Genomic DNA, 16,885 nt, shown 5'->3' on the forward strand with positions numbered 1-16,885 from the left:
TGGCTCTTCTATAGTATAAAGACAGAGCATGTTGCCCAGGGGCTTAGCTAAAGGCTCATGGGCCCTGGTGCAAGAATTCAGCTTGGGCCCCCCTGCCGCGCCTATGGCCAGCCGCCTTGCCCAACAGCCCCCGCAGTATACTTCCCCCATAGCCGCCCCACACAGTATAATGCCCCCGTAGCTGCCCCATACAGTATAATGCTCCCCGTAGCTGCCCCCCATACGGTATAATGCTCCCTGTAACTGTCCCCATACAGTATAATGCTCCCATAGCTACCCCCCACACAGTATAATGCCTCCATACAGTTTAATGCCGCCCATAGCAGACCCCATACAGTATAATGCCCCTCATAAATTCCCCCATACAGTATAATGCCCCCATAGCAGCCCCATACAGTATAATGCCCCCATAGCAGTCTCATACAGTATAATGCCCCCATAGCAGCCTCATACAGTATAATGCCCCTCATGGCTGCCCCCACACAGTATAATGCCCCCATAATGCCCCATACAGTATAATGCCTCCATGGCCGCCCCATAAAGTATAATGCCCCCCATAAATGCCCTCATATAGTATAATGCCCCCATAGCAGCCCCATACAGTATAATGCCCCTCATAGCTGCCCCCACACAGTATAATGCCCTCCTTAGCTGCCCCAAACAGTATAATGCCCCATACAGTATAATGCCCCCTTTAGCTGCCCCCACACAGTATAAAGCCCCCATAGCTGTCTCCCTATAGTGTAATGCCCCCATAGCTGCCACCATATCAGCCCCCCCCAACAGTATAATGCCCCCATACGGTATAACGTCCCTCATAGCTGCCACCATATCAGCCCCCCCATACAGTATAATGCCCCTCATAACTGCCATCATATCAGCCCCCCATACAGTAATGCCCCTCATAGCTGCCACCATATCAGCCCCTCTCCTTATACAGTATAATTCCTCCATATGTGCATAATAGAAAAATAATAAAGTTACTTACCTGGCCCGGTTCCCACGACGGGTGGAGGAGGAGATCCTTCTCCTCCTTTGCCCTGTGTTATGAGTGACTCGGCACAGAGAGGCGCGATGACATCACTAAATCGCACCTGTCTGCACCGAGCCGCTAATAGCTCATGCCAGTGAATGCTGGAGGAAGGAGCCGTCAGCTCCTTGCTCCAGGATTAAATTCAACTGGCTCTGCGTCCTGAGGACGCGAATACAGTTGGAAGCAGGACCTTGGTGAGTGGTTCGCGACCCCCCGGAGGTCTTCACACGACCCCCCAGGGGGAGTGCGACCTGCAGTTTGTAATGTATTGTGTCGTGCAGTTTGTGTTTGCGGTGGAGAGAGGAGTGGGGGGCCTGTAATTTAAAGCTCCTCTCTCCACCGCAAACACAGACAGTACAATACAACAGACAGTACAATACAATACAATACAATACAATACAATACAACACACATACATTACGGGCCCCCTCTGCAGCTCACCTGCAGTCTTCCATGGTCTTCCGCATCGGCTCTTCCACAGTGGCTGGAACGCCCCCTCTCGTGACGTCACGGTCACATGGTACACTGAGTGTACCATGTGACTGTGACGTCTAATCAAACCATGCCCATAACCAGGAAGTGCCGGCATCACGGCACATACAAACTTTGTATTAGCACGCTGCGTGGCAACGGTGGCCCTGTTGGCCCCCCAGGTTTGGGGACCCGGTCGCAGCCGCGACCGCTGCGACCCCTATAGCTACGCCACTGGTGTTGCCCCTTCAAATCTGTTCTTGGTTGTCAAATAGTTTAATAGCACAGTGGGAGAAAGACAGGAATAGATAACATTCTGTTCTGGTACGTATATTCTATAGAAATATAGAATGTTTACCGAATTAACAAGAGAAAGCAATGTATGAATGCTGTTATTCACTCTGCTGATAAATGTTTTGATAGAAGCCTATTTCACATCTGTGTATAACCCCCTTTAAGTTCTTAGGCCCTTTTCACACGTCGTGTATTTGGCATATTTTCGCTGCGTTTTACGTGATGAAGAACGCGTAAATAAAACGCTTGATTTAAGCTTCAAATTGACATAAGCTGATCACAGTGATCTCACTTCTAGGACCCCCAACAATCAGCAGTAATCTGTGCGTAAACCTGACAGCAAGTGTTTAATTTCATTGCAGGTCCACCACAGGGATAATGAAGCCTTACATTGTACCCATTGAAATCAGTGGACTGTTCGTGTGATTCATGAATATGCCACTCTTTGTAGGCACTCCCTACTCTGATTTATAGATGAGGGCAGTGGCGTAGCTAACACCTGGCATCTGGGGCCCAAGCCCCGAGAACGCAGACACAATTGAATACTGTGGCATTCACTAGGCTACGGGACACGTTAGGCCTGCAGCCCATAAGATGCTAGGACAGGATCCCTGCGCAGGCCAGTGCGGTCCTGTCTCCGCGTTTCATGGGCTGAGGAAGCTGTGAGACCATGCAGCTCCATTCGTAGTGGGTAAAGGGCTAGGTGAGTATAACTTTTTTGTATTTATTTGGGGGGTACTATCACTTAATGGGGGCTCTATCTACATGGGCACCTTGTGTGGCACTATCTACACGGGGCACTGTGCGTATGCCACTATCTACAGGGGGCACTGTGTGTGTGACACTATCTACAGGGGGCACGGTGTGTGGCATTATCACTATTTGAGCATGCAGACATAACTTTGATTGGGTTCCCAAAAATACCAAATTTGCCTCTGAGGGTAAGTACGAGGATACTTACTGCTGGTGCACCGTATCTAAGCCTACCATGTGTAATACTATCTGCTGAGACAATGTATATAATTCTATCTAGTGGTGAAGCTTCAGGGGCCATAGTCTTATAGATATGCTATATATATATTATTTTTTTCCAGGGCGTAAACATATGTCTTGGGGATTGTGCCCCTAATCTTTTAAGACACTAGCAACACCCCTGTATGAGGGCCCTGAATGAGAGACCCCTCTATTGACTCTGAAATTGACGAATAGGTTTGATGCACAAGGGGAGCAAAGGCTAGCTTGCCTGGTCAGATCCCGCAGAAGAGCCGCTGTAGCACAAATTGCTTCAAAAGTTAAGCTATTATAAAAAGGTGTTAGAACACACAGAGCATTGTGGCTTGCTGCATAAGGGGCTGTTTAGCCGCAGACCAGTCAGATTGCCCATGCTGACCCCTGTCCACCACCTAATGTGCCTACAATGGGCTTGTGTGCATGAGAACTGGACCATAGCACAGTGAAGGTGATCTTCCCTGATAAATTTCATTTTCTTTTACATCATGCGGATGTACGGGTACGTGTGCGTCACTTACCTGGGGAAGAGATGACACTTGGATCCACAAAAATTATAGTAAAGATGTTTTTTTAAAAAGGCACAATTGTACACCAGCAGTTTTATGGTAGTTCTAACGCAACTAACATTTGCTTAAAAAGTGTCATACATATTTATTAAAGGCTTTTTTGACATTTTCAAGTACCTGTGGTTTCTATCGTCTTATCTATTCACAGCTGTGTCCACTTTTACCTTTGCTTTTAATTAACGACTTCAGTTTATCATAAAACCATTTCAATACAATATTGGGAGATGCTAGCAAAACTCTTGACGGGCTGCAACTCACATCAGAACCATTGGTTGGCCACAAAGACACATATAGCATAGACATCACATATTATAAAATATTTTTTTTTTCAAAGCTGATTATCTCATGCCACACATCTTAAGATATGTTGAGATAAGAGTAAAGGTAAGGAAGGACACATCTGTATCTATCAATCTGTCTGTCTACCTTTGTTATCATTTACGTTTTCTTTTTATTCGATTTCTTGATTATATTTATAATATAAAAACAGAATATTTATTATTATTATTTTATTTTTTTATTATTATTATTTTTGCTTTAACAAATATTTTCAATGATAACATTTTGTTTGTAAACTTGCCACGCATCACATCTACTTACCTCATGAGAATGAAATTGTTCTTTTACTCCTTCTACATTGTAAGATATTGGCCCTTGACATTGTAAAACATCTTCTGCTGAAAGAAGCCAAGTAAGCACTTGTTCCAATGATGACTGATAACTTTCTAGATCTTCTCTCGGTGCCATTACTAATTTGCCAAAAGTTCGGTCATCCATGCCTTCCATTCTCTGCAGGGGAAAATATGTATGTTTTTAACAATAACGGTATATTGACAATTTTTACTTCTCAACTGTAACTACAACCACAATAAAACAAAAAAACAAAGCTTCACAATGAAAGGTTTTGCTGGACTTTCTGCATACAATGTTTTTTTTTAAAAAACTTGTTTTATTAAGAACTGTTGCAGTAACCAGTATAAAATCAGTAACACATCACTAATTACAAAATATTGCACATTGGATCAAGGAAATTTACATACAGCACATCAAGTAATGAGTACGTACAGAACATTCCAGAAAGATGATATGTCATAAACAATGGCACTTAGACTGGTTTGCTTTGACGTATGTATGACTATTGTAATAAAAGGACAAAAAACAAGAACAGAAATAAAAGAAAACAAAACAGCCTAGGACCCATGTCACCCATGAGCATCTAATAAATCAGGTACAGCATGCTCAAGGAGATACATAATAAAAATGCGGGCCACCTATATTACTATCTTACAGTATCTGGTGCACCAGCGGAGGGGTTGAGTGTCAAAGGGGAGTTATTCCAACTATCCCAGACCTTAGAAAACGTAGTACTATAACCACGATTTAGAAATACAACCTTCTCGAAAGGTATTACAGAATTTACCAATCCCTTCCAATGACCAATTGATGGAAGTCGATCATTCATCCAATGCTGTGCTATAGTTCTACGTGCTAGAAACAGAGTCTCTCTCAAAAAAATTCTAGTATGGTGATTCCATGTCTCCCCATCCAGTATACCAAACAGACATATCTTAGGACATAAAGGGATGCCTACATGTAATAAGGACGATAACAGGGATAGTATGTCGTTCCAAAAGTCCCTAATTATGGTGCATGACCATATCATATGCCAAAAATCTGCCTCCGGAACATGGCATCTCAGATAGTCTGAAGAAGGAAATCGTCCCATTTTGAATATCCTAACCGGGGTCAAATATGCCTGGTGTATTATATATAACTGGATCATTTTATTCTTTGCGGATGGGGAAACATGAAGATGGGACTACAAAATATCATCCCACTCATCTGTCTGAATGGTAGGAATCCACCGTTTCCATCTACCCTCTATAGCAAGTGGTGTGGAATTCACCGTGATGGATAACAAATGGGTATAGAGGGCGGATATCAGGCCTCGTGGACCCTGGAAGTTAAGAATCCCTATCAGTGGGAAGGAAGAGATTTTTAGGTTATTTCTCAAGTGATGGAATTGGGTTTGTAAAATATGACGAATCTGTAGATACCTATGAAAATGGGTGCGTGGTATGTCATACTTAGTCTGCAACTGAGTGAATGAAAGTAGGACATTATCCTCATTTAGGTCCCCTATAGTTCCAATAGCTGGAGACAACCGCGGTAGCATTAAAGGAAAGTAAGAAGTGTTGTTCCATAAAGGCATTGTAGACACAATATCATTGAAACCCAATTGCTTTTTCGCTTGTCTCCAAACCACACGAGCCAGCTTGTGTAAGGGCAAGGGTTTAATATGGGCAGGGAGAGAATTTACTTCAAGGGAGCCGAGCAAACATGGACTCCCTAGTACATGAGCCAAATGGTGCTCTGAGTTGGGAAGATCCTTTTCAGGCATCCAGGAACCTAAAGTTTTCAGTTGACCCGCTAAATAATATAAAAAGAAATCTGGCAAAGCCATCCCTGCCAGTGCCTTAGGTCTTTGGAGCGTGGACAACCTAAGTTTATGTCTAGAATTTCCCCATATAAACGGAGATAACAAGGAGCCGAGCTGTTTAATGAAGGATTTAGGTACGACAATCGGACTGTGCTGAAGGGCATATAGAAATTTAGGCAACAAAATCATTTTAACCAGGTTTATACGGCCAGATACTGATAAAGGCAATTTACCCCATGCGTGAAATTTAGACCGGGTGAAGCCCAATAGCGGCAACATATTTAAGGAAAGGTCAACATCGGGAAGTTTAGTTATAAATATGCACAGATATTTGAAACTGTCTACTAGAGGCAACGGCGACAACTCAGACAGGCCCGGGGGCTGTACTTTGGACAGGGACATAAGAGATGATTTCCCCCAATTAATAGAAAGACCGGAATATTGTCCAAAACGTTCAATGATATTAATTACCGAGGGAAGGGTATCCTGCACTCTATCCATAAAAAGCACCATATCATCTGCATAGAGACCAATGGTGTCCGTACGATCTGCTATGGTTATACCTGTAATGAGTGGAGAGGAGCGTATCCGCAATGCTAAAGCTTCAATTGCCAAATGAAATAAAGCGGGCGAGAGGGGGCATCCCTGACGTGTACCCCTTTGAAGAGCAAATGACGGGGATAGTATATTATTCACCAAGACATTAGCCCGGGGTGAAGCATATATTATTTGTATCCATTTACGAAAAACGGCACCGAAACCAAAGTTTTCCAGGCAAGCAAATAAAAAGGGCCATTCAATAGAATCAAAAGCCTTTGTTGCATCCAGAGTCGCCAAAGCCCAAGTGTTGTCCTGTAATGCACTACATTGAACTATCGTCTGAACCCTCCTAAAACTTATGGATGTGCTTTTACCCGGCATAAAGCCGGTTTGATCCGGGTGTATCAAATCCAAGATGACCGTATTCAGTCTTTGAGCAAGGATTTTAGTCAGGATCTTGTAATCGGCATTTACCAGCGATATAGGGCGGTATGAACTACAGTCCAAGGGGTCCTTTCTAGGTTTAAGCAGAACCACTATGGTGGCATCATAATATGTGGATGGCAATGCCCCAGAAGCAATGGCAGACTCAAAGACCTTCTGTAACTGGGGTGTTAAATGGTCACTGTATTTACTATAAATCTCTATAAGCAGGCCATCTGGACCGGGGGCTTTACCTTTAGCCATAGATTTGATGGCCAGGGTAATTTCGTCTATTATTATATCAGCATCCAAAAATGCCTGTTGAGTGTCTGTGAGCTGCGGGAAAGATAAATCTGAGAGATAAGCAGAGATATCCATATCAGTTATAGCCAATGTAGTCTTATAAAGGGAAGTATAATAATCCTGAAAGCATTGAATCAACAGTTCTGCTTCTATAAGTATACCCCCTGAGGGGGCCCTAAGCTTCAAAACCACATTTGAGGCCGAGTTTTGCTTCACCATGAATGCTAATAATTTACTAGACTGATTCCCCAGTTCAAAGTATGACTGTCTAGAAAAAAATACGTTTAGATTTAACGTGTTGTTGTTGGGCGTATAATCTCTGAAAGCTCAACCATTCAGACCTGTGTGCATCAGTAGGGTCAGATATATAGGACCGTTCAGCTAATGCCAGCCTATCTGTCAGAATCTCCTCATCCTGGGCTGACGTACGTTTAATATAAGAGATAGTAAAGGATAAACAGCCTCGCAAGTATGCTTTGAGGGTATCCCAAAAATTAGAGGCATCCGTATATCATTAGTGGACATAAAACAATCTAATTGATCCGGGATCCTATCTGATGGGCCGATTAAAGACAACCAGAAGGGACTCACCCTCCACAGGGGCCTACTTCTACTGGACATAGTCCGGAGAGTGAGAATAACTGGATTGTGATCCGATATTCCCCGAGGACCACGGAGGCCATGCGCAATACCAAATCAGGTGTCCCAAATATATAATCCAAGCGTGATAGTGTACGTCTTGTTGAGGAATGACAAGTATATTCTAACAAATCAGGACATTTAAAGCGCCATAGGTCTATCCATCCCGTCCCATTTCTGAATGTATATAAAGTGGTATTTGTTGTGCCGCCCACACTAGACGGTATGGAATCACGAAATCTATCTAAATTGCTATCCATTAAAAGGTTAAAGTCTCCCATGCAAATAACAGAAGCGTCTGGGTAGTCAAGGGCAAAACTAACCGCCCAATGTAAAATTTCCAAAGAGGCTGAAGGTGGGTTATAGATACATATGATGACGTAGCCCTTAGAGTCAATCTCAGCATAGGTAAAGATAAACCTCCCCTCAGAGTCTCTACGCGTCACCTTAGCCTCCCAGCGTAGCGATCTGTGAACCAATAAGGACCCCCCTCTAGAATAACATGTATGAAACGAATGTGCAGACCACTGAACCCATGGCTTATTCATCCATCTAGCCGTTTTCAACGTCAAATGTGTTTCTTGAAGACTCGGGATATGAGGTGAATATTACCTAATATGATAAAATACCTTTACTCGCTTAAAGAGGCTCTGTCACCAGATTTTGAAACCCCTATCTCCTATTGCAGCAGATCGGCGCTGCAATGTAGATTACAGTAACGTTTTTATTTTTAAAAAACGAGCATTTTTGGCCAAATTATGACCATTTTTGTATTTATACAAATGAGGCTTGCAAAACTACAACTGGGCGTGTTTACAGTAAAAGTCCAACTGGGCGTGTATTATGTGTGTTACATCTGGGCGTGTTTACTTCTTTTACTAGCTGGGCGTTCTGACGAGAAGTATCATCCACTTCTCTTCACAACGCCCAGCTTCTGGCAGTGCAGACACACAGCGTGTTCTCGAGAGATCACGCTGTGACGTCACTCACTTCCTGCCCCAGGTCCTGCATCGTGTCGGCCACATCGGCACCAGAGGCTACAGTTGATTCTGCAGCAGCATCAGCGTTTGCAGGTAAGTAGCTACATCGACTTACCTGCAAACGCCGATGCTGCTGCAGAATCAACTGTAGCCTCTGGTGCCGATGTGTCCTTGCTCGTCCGACACGATGCAGGACCTGGGGCAGGAAGTGAGTGACGACACAGCGTGATCTCTCGAGAACACGCTGTGTGTCTGCACTGCCAGAAGCTGGGCGTTGTGAAGAGAAGTGGATGATACTTCTCGTCAGAACGCCCAGCTAGTAAAAGAAGTAAACACGCCCAGATGTAACACACATAATACACGCCCAGCTGGACTTTTACTGTAAACACGCCCAGTTGGACTTTAGCAAGCCTCATTTGCATAAATACAAAAATGGTCATAACTTGGCCAAAAATGCTCGTTTTTTAAAAATAAAAACGTTACTCTTATCTCCATTGCAGCGCCGATCTGCTGCAATAGCAGATAGGGGTTGCAAAATCTGGTGACAGAGACTCTTTAAGTGGTGTACCTAGCCCCCTGACATTCCAGGACATGCATACAATGTTATCAGTCATTAGAGTATATATACAATGTGAAGGTCACGGCACCGCCCTGATACCCTGTGCTGAAACAAAATATCAGTGGGAGTACCGTATGCAAATTATGGAAGGAAGTAGCTCATGCAGAGCACTGCTCATGAGCACCTAGGTCCTGTAGAAAAGAGAAAAAATAATCACAGAAACAAACATAACTCGCAACATAGCGCAAAGTAACAGTATCCTTTACAGAAAGGACCATCTTAGAAATATAGGGGTTACCACCGCTATAGATAATGGTAGGTAAAGATGTACATATGGACGATACCCGGAGCTCCCGTCCTTAGGCATATCAAGCGAATATATCTGTGTAGATATAATATGAATGCAGCATATACATTGGAGAAGCAAAACAGATAACAATAAAAAGTCAAAAAGGATATGTTGAAGAAGCCGTCTCGAGCAGATATCCCCTGCTGGTTAAGTTCTTGGTGGGGGTGGATGAAATTGGAGCCAGTCCATGGCCTCACCAGGAGTATTGAAAAACACGGATGATCCACCATGTAGAATGCGTAAACGAGCCGGATACATCATGGAATACACTATACCGCAATCTCTAAATCTTCTCGACTTCGGTAAACTGGGCTCTTTGCTTTTGAAGATCCACAGAAAAATCCGGGAAGATAGACACTGTAGAGTTGTTGTGCTGTATAGGGCCTTTCTCTCTGGCCAGACGAAGAGCCGTGTCCCGATCCTTGCAATTAAGTAGACAAGCCAAGAGAGGTCTAGGTGTCGCCCCAGGTGGTGGGGGCTTCGCTGGTACTCTATGAGCACGCTCCACGGCGAACATTGGGGAGAAGTCATCACCCAGGGTTTCTTTTAGCCATGTCTCCAGGAAACGGTCGGGGTACTGACCCTCTGCACGCTCCAGTAAGCCTATAATGCGGAGATTGTTACGGCGCAGCCGGTTCTCCAGATCATTCATTTTTTGTTGCCCTGCATCTGTTTTGTGGGATACAGAGGAGAGTTTAACCACCATCGGAGAGACTCTATCTTCCAAGTGGGAAACACGGGACTCCACCTCCGTCAAGCGGCCACGCATAGATTGCAGATCTTGTCGCAGAAGACCAATATCGATTTTGATCTCTTCTATTTTACCCGTCAGGGAAGTCTTGCAGGCCGTGATAGCCTGGACTAATTGATGAGACACCTGACGCAGGGTAGGTTCCTCCTCTTGCTCATCTCCTGAAAGGCTAGCACGCGGCGGATCCACAGATTTAGGCGTGTTACATCGTAGGAATCTAGTGCCTTCTGGAGGATCATTTCTAGCAATGTCTTTCAATTTCTCTGAAGCAGAGGGACCCTTAGCACGGTTGGTAGTCATAGCAGCAACAGGAGACAGACACTAACTTCTGAGGTAAAATGTACAGTCACTTTCAATATAGAAATGAATGGTGGACGTCTGAGGAGATAAATCCTGCCAGTAAAGTAATGAAAGTCCAGAAATTGTAGTATAGAGAACCTGGCTGTGTACCACAAATCAACAGAAATGGCAATTAGATAGGGCAGCCAGAAACCGGCTAGAGCTGAGACAGGTATCCAAAGAACAAGGGTTTCCACAAGGCAACGCCGGCCCAAGGTATAATATATAATAAAGCAGCAGAGTACTGGCCGAGGTATAATAAATAATGAAGCAGCAGAGTACTGGCCAAGGTATAATATATCATAAAGCAGCAGATGAGTACTGAGAGCAGGGGAGATTACAATTAGGCGCTTCCAGCAGCCAGCAAGGGGCAGCAACTGCTGTATGTCTGCCCACCACGTGCAGGGTTCACAGGCACGGCCTTCACAGGGCCCTGCTCAAGGGCTGATAAGTATGGCACGGGGTGGGGTTGAAGGAGCTGAAGTCCCGGCAGACTGGTATCACCTACCCCATCCACAACGATCTCCTGTTCCGTGCTGCAGGCCGATGTGCACTGCAGTGAAAGTGATGCACACGTGTGTCTGCCGAGATTGTCGGCTGCAAATGGCGGCCTTGGCCTCCGTTCAACGCCGCGCCTCATCGTCTCCAGTGGCCGAGATGTCCGCAAATAACCCCACCGAGGGACTCAGCAGCCTCACCAGACAAGACTCCTCCGGTCCAGCAGTCAGGTATGTGGAGGATGGGCGCCTACAGAGCAGGATAATAGTCAGGATGGCGGGAGCTCCGGTTCGCACGTCCGCTCAGGCTGCCATCCAAGCCCCGCCCCTTTCTGCATACAATGTTGCAAAGTGAAGAATAGATTATAAAAAAAAACTTTTTTTTTTTTTTCCTGTGATGCATTATCTGATATTGCTTCCCCCCCCCCCCCCGACCCTCATGTGGATTTATGTATGTGTTATGCTGGTAATGGATTTGAGTTGAGAACCAGAAGACAGACAAAATAATTTGTGCTTGATGAACATTGATAAACTTAAATCCATCTTTTATTTGATTTTATTATAAATCTCTAATAACTGATAAATGCAGAATTTATCATTGCCAGAGAAGAGCCTTTTTAATACATAGCAAAAAAACTGAAAAACTGTACGTGATCAATGCATTCAATAATACATTTGAATATAGTTTTATTTCTTTCTCTAAGGGCTTCAGAGTAAATCACAATCAAATTGCGTTTTACCATATGTTAGAAAATTATATAATATATCTGCAATTAAAAAGCAGAATCGTAAAAACAACAGATGTTTTCTTTTCTTTCTTTTTCTCCACTGATTGGCTGTTGCAATAATTTAATATATATGTTGGTATTGGAGAAGGGGGGCAAGGGCTGGAGAAGTAGTTGCTCACAGTGCACAACTCCATTATTGTACTGGTGCTCTAACACTATTTTGGCTAAGACCTCTAATATCAATGTAATATAGTGTTCTGTTATCTCCAAAAGTAATTTCTCAATTGAAGGCAACCTCTGGTGTAACTCAAATCTGGATGCGACTTCCGTAGGCAGGACATTTGCAATGACCGTGTTTTAACCGAGCTCCCGCTTTCATCTCGGATATCAGCCTTCATCTAATACATCAGACCTTGTTATGCAGCCTGATACGTCTATAGGGCTTCTACTGCTTTAGCTTTATCTGGTGAGCTGAATATTTTGACCTCCAGAGTTGGGAATCACGTATAGATTCCACAACCACCCCATCCCTCTCGCGAGACACTGTTGGTGCTTGAGTCTCCCACATCCGCCACAGACGGAGACACAACACACTGGTGAGGACACTCCTGGACTTACATCTGACCTTACCTATAGCCCGGAACTGCATTTCAAGACATCCCCTGCTACACGTTCCGATGAGAGTTCTGTTAATACAAGTTAGCGAGCTTATTACTGAATCCTGCACATATAATTGTGCATTACGATGCTCCCATTAAACGACTGTAATTACCATAGCGGCCATCACCAGGCCTGAACGGCTTTTACTTGCTTTCCTTGCCGGGACAGCTGGTGGGACTAAAATTCACCAGGATGTGCTGCCATTTTAGATCTTCAAATCACCTAAGACCTGTAATAACAATCTAGCGGGGACTGAGTCCCACCTGAGATACCATAGTCTCGGGCCTCCTGCTCTTCTAAAACCTATGATTGCCATAATCACGTATTTAAACGGTGACAGTCTGCGTTCACTCATCAAAACTACCTTTAACTAACGTGGATCGCAGAGGTCTGATCCTCTAACTTCCCAGAGACCTTCCAAAGCTGCTCTCGAAGGATCTAAGGTCACTCCAAAGTCAGTACCAACTCTAGACTTTTCACAATCTCTATTCGACTCACAAATGGCTACCTCTCCTGTCGCGGATATCTCTCCATTCATCAGTCCACCAACATCTGGTGAAGGTGGAGTGACCCTGGCGACTTCAGTAGCCCAAGAGGCATCTAACATACTAATGCAATTACTGGATATAAAATTTGATCTCCTTCACTCTTCTATTAATACAGCTGTAGCGCAAATTACCAACAATAGCCAAAGAATTGGGGAACTGGAGACCAGAATCAATGAAATTCCCTTCTACCTACATTCAACACTCAACAATGCAACATTCATAACATACAGTGGAGGAAATAAGTATTTGATCCCTTGCTGATTTTGTAAGTTTGCCCACTGTCAAAGTCATGAACAGTCTAGAATTTTTAGGCTAGGTTAGTTTTACCAGTGAGATTATATAAAAAAAAAAAAAAAGAAAATCACATAGTCAAAATTATATATATTTATTTGCATTGTGCACAGAGAAATAAGTATTTGATCCCCTACCAACCATTAAGAGTTCAGCCTCCTCCAGACCAGTTACACGCTCCAAATCAACTTGGTTCCTGCATTAAAGACAGCTGTCTTAAATGGTCACCAGTATAAAAGACTCCTGTCCACAGACTCAATTAATCAGTCTGACTCTAACCTCTACATCATGGGCAAGACCAAAGAGCTTTCTAAGGATGTCAGAGACAAGATCATAGACCTGCACAAGGCTGGAATAGGCTACAAAACCATAAGTAAGACTCTGGGTGAGAAGGAGATAACTGTTGGTGCAATAGTAAGAAAATGGAAGACATACAAAATGACTGTCAATCAACATCGATCTGGGGCTCCATGCAAAATCTCACCTCGTGGGGTATCCTTGATCCTGAGGAAGGTGAGAGCTCAGCCGAAAACTACACGGAGGGAACTTGTTAATGATCTCAAGGCAGCTGGGACCACAGTCACCAAGAAAACCATTGGTAACACATTACGCCGTAATGGATAAATATCCTGCAGTGCCCGCAAGGTCCCCATGCTCAAGAAGGCACATGTACAGGCCCGTCTGAAGTTTGCAAATGAACATCTGGATGATTCTGAGAGTCATTGGGAGAAGGTGCTGTGGTCAGATGAGACTAAAATTGAGCTCTTTGGCATTAACTCAACTCGCCGTTTTTGGAGGAAGAGAAATGCTGCCTATGACCCAAAGAACACCGTCCCCACTGTCAAGCATGGAGGTGGAAACATTATGTTTTGGGGGTGTTTCTCTGCTAAGGGCACAGGACTACTTCACCGCGTCAATGGGAGAATGGATGGAGCCATGTACCATCAAATCCTGAGTGACAACCTCCTTCCCTCCACCAGGACATTAAAAATGGCTCGTGGCTGGGTCTTCCAGCACGACAATGACCCGAAACATACAGCCAAGGCAACAAAGGAGTGGCTCAAAAAGAAGCACATTAAGGTCATGGAGTGGCCTAGCCACTACATTCCTCATTATAGCTTTACCAGCTGCTCTTCACATCCAATTGGAACATCCTACTATGGCCATTGAACGGGCACATAGATTAGGTCCAGAGAAATAAAATCGTTCACCAAGACCAAGACCAGTTATTGCTCGCTTCTTTCACTACCAAACCAAGGAGAGGATCCTTCAAGCTTATAAAAAAAATGAGGGAGCTCATGATTCGTGATCACAAAATATAGATTTTTTTTAGGATATTTTTTCATCCATCTTACTAAAACGGAAGGCATTTTCTACTGTGTGTCGTTACCTACATGAGAATAATCATCGATTTCAACTTCTTTACCCTGCCAGGCTCAAAGTATCCGTCAATAACCGCACATTCCTGTTCACAGATCCGATCCAAGCCCAGGAACATTTCCTTATTGCCAATGATCACTGATCTTCTTGCTTTTCATGGCATGATTAGGATTGATTTTGATGTAACTCAATTGTGCATAGAATGTTTATTTTCCTACTTTTTCTCTAATGAAAGTGCAATCCCACCATTTCATTGTAAACCCCTCGGGGACCCCACTATATGTTTTACGTTGCTTGTTTCTCCCCATCGAGGAATAATAGTTATGTCTATTATTTTTGATGGTGGTTTTTTCAGTTTTACTTATATTATGTTTATATTTCCTTTGTACGTATGATGACAGTCGGAAACTTCATTGCCTCCATTTATAGAATCTTTTACTAACACTGTTTTATCTTCATATGCAAAATATGTACATTTGCCAGTGGGTCTTATCACCTTGTGTTCTTTATTGTTGACGGGCGCTCCTTGCTTGCTAGGACGAGGATAACCCGTGTAATATACCATGTAATTTTATGGTATACATCTACTTTATTGAGGTAGGATGACAGATCCTGCTGCCCCACTCACAAACACGTATACCACACCCACCACACCCAAAGTTCTGTCATGGAATGTTGCAGGCTTAAACACACCCATAAGAAGAAAAAAGTATTGACATATTTGAAACATCTTACTCCTGATGTGATTTTCTTACAGGAAATACATTGTAAAGACATTGAAAAATGTAGATAGCTGCATATCAACTCTTTTTACAGCCAAAACTAGAGGGGTAGCCATCTTGTTTAGGAAAAGAGCACACAGATTTTGTGCCTTCTGACCCCACCTCGGGTATTTTTGGTTGGATAGTTCCCTCTAAACATCACTGTCCAAGAGATGTATGAAAACTTCTCTACTGTGTTGTGGCTGCTGCACAAAAAAAATAGATTCTTCAATTTTGAATACAACCACATCCACCTCTCAAGAAAAGTATTCCTGGAGAAATTATCCTTTTTTTTTTTTAAATGGACTGGGTAGTGGCTTCTATGTGTAAAGATAGGAAGTTGCAATAATTTTTTTTTATATTTGGACATCTTTTATTAAGATCCTAACAATTTCAATACAAACTAAAATGAAACACCATTTCCGCTTGACCACGTGGTACTTAGAAAAATGACTGGTCGGTGACTATCCCATATAGACTTGTTGATTTCATTTAATCTTTCTTTAGATTCAAGATGAGACCCACTGGCATCACTCATCATTTATTGTTCATTATTCATTAAGTGACATCATAGCTTAATACATGTCTTTTATATGATCGTAATTATATCTGACTGTTCTTTTTTTCTTATTGTCATATGTGATGTATTTTACCCTGTTATCACTATGATACTTTATTACCTGAAACGTATGTGCGCTTCTTGATTTTCTATAAACTTCCATAACCCGTCAATTAAATCATCACCACAAATTGACTAAATGTTTGTTTTTATTGTTGAAAACCTTAATAAATCCATTTAAAAAATAAGAAAAAGATTAGGATGGAATATAAACCTTATAAAAACCTCTGTCATACAAAAGTATTTTAGATACATATGTATAAATATACCTCTCACTTCATGGGAAAGGTCACTCCAACAGTCACTTCAAGAGTCTTTTTTCTTTCATGAGTAGAGGACATATTATCCGCTACTTTTCATAGATCCCACACAATTTATACTACTATTATAATTTATATATTTTAATTATTATTATTAATAAGCTTTTATTTGTTCTATAATATGATGATGTTACGCTAATGTTTTAGCGTATGTATTATGCATTAACTCTAAGAAACATTTAATATCTATTTCAATAAGTAAAAGGAAAATGGTATTATAAAATAACCAAAAATGCAATATTGCTATATAATGTAGATCCAAAAAAATGCCTACATAGAACTTTTTATCCAGTGAAGTATATATTTAGCAGGTGTGCTACCAGATAACTGAGGTAAAATTACCAGGAAAACATACTTTGGAAACTAAAACTACTTATTTTGTC

General features: G+C 42.7%; 1 protein-coding gene across 1 annotated transcript in view; it reads right to left on the bottom strand.

Moving 5' to 3' along the window:
- Window positions 1-16,885, bottom strand: part of DMD (dystrophin) — a 2,416,993-nt gene that overhangs the window by 1,637,868 nt on the left and 762,240 nt on the right. The window contains exon 10 of the mRNA XM_075852742.1: window positions 3,976-4,164. Within this exon, the coding sequence (XP_075708857.1) occupies window positions 3,976-4,164 (189 nt within the window). The remainder of the gene's footprint in view (window positions 1-3,975; window positions 4,165-16,885) is intronic.

Source organism: Rhinoderma darwinii, chromosome 2 (genome assembly GCF_050947455.1).
Source record: "Rhinoderma darwinii isolate aRhiDar2 chromosome 2, aRhiDar2.hap1, whole genome shotgun sequence".
Taxonomy (NCBI): Eukaryota; Metazoa; Chordata; class Amphibia; order Anura; family Rhinodermatidae; genus Rhinoderma; species Rhinoderma darwinii.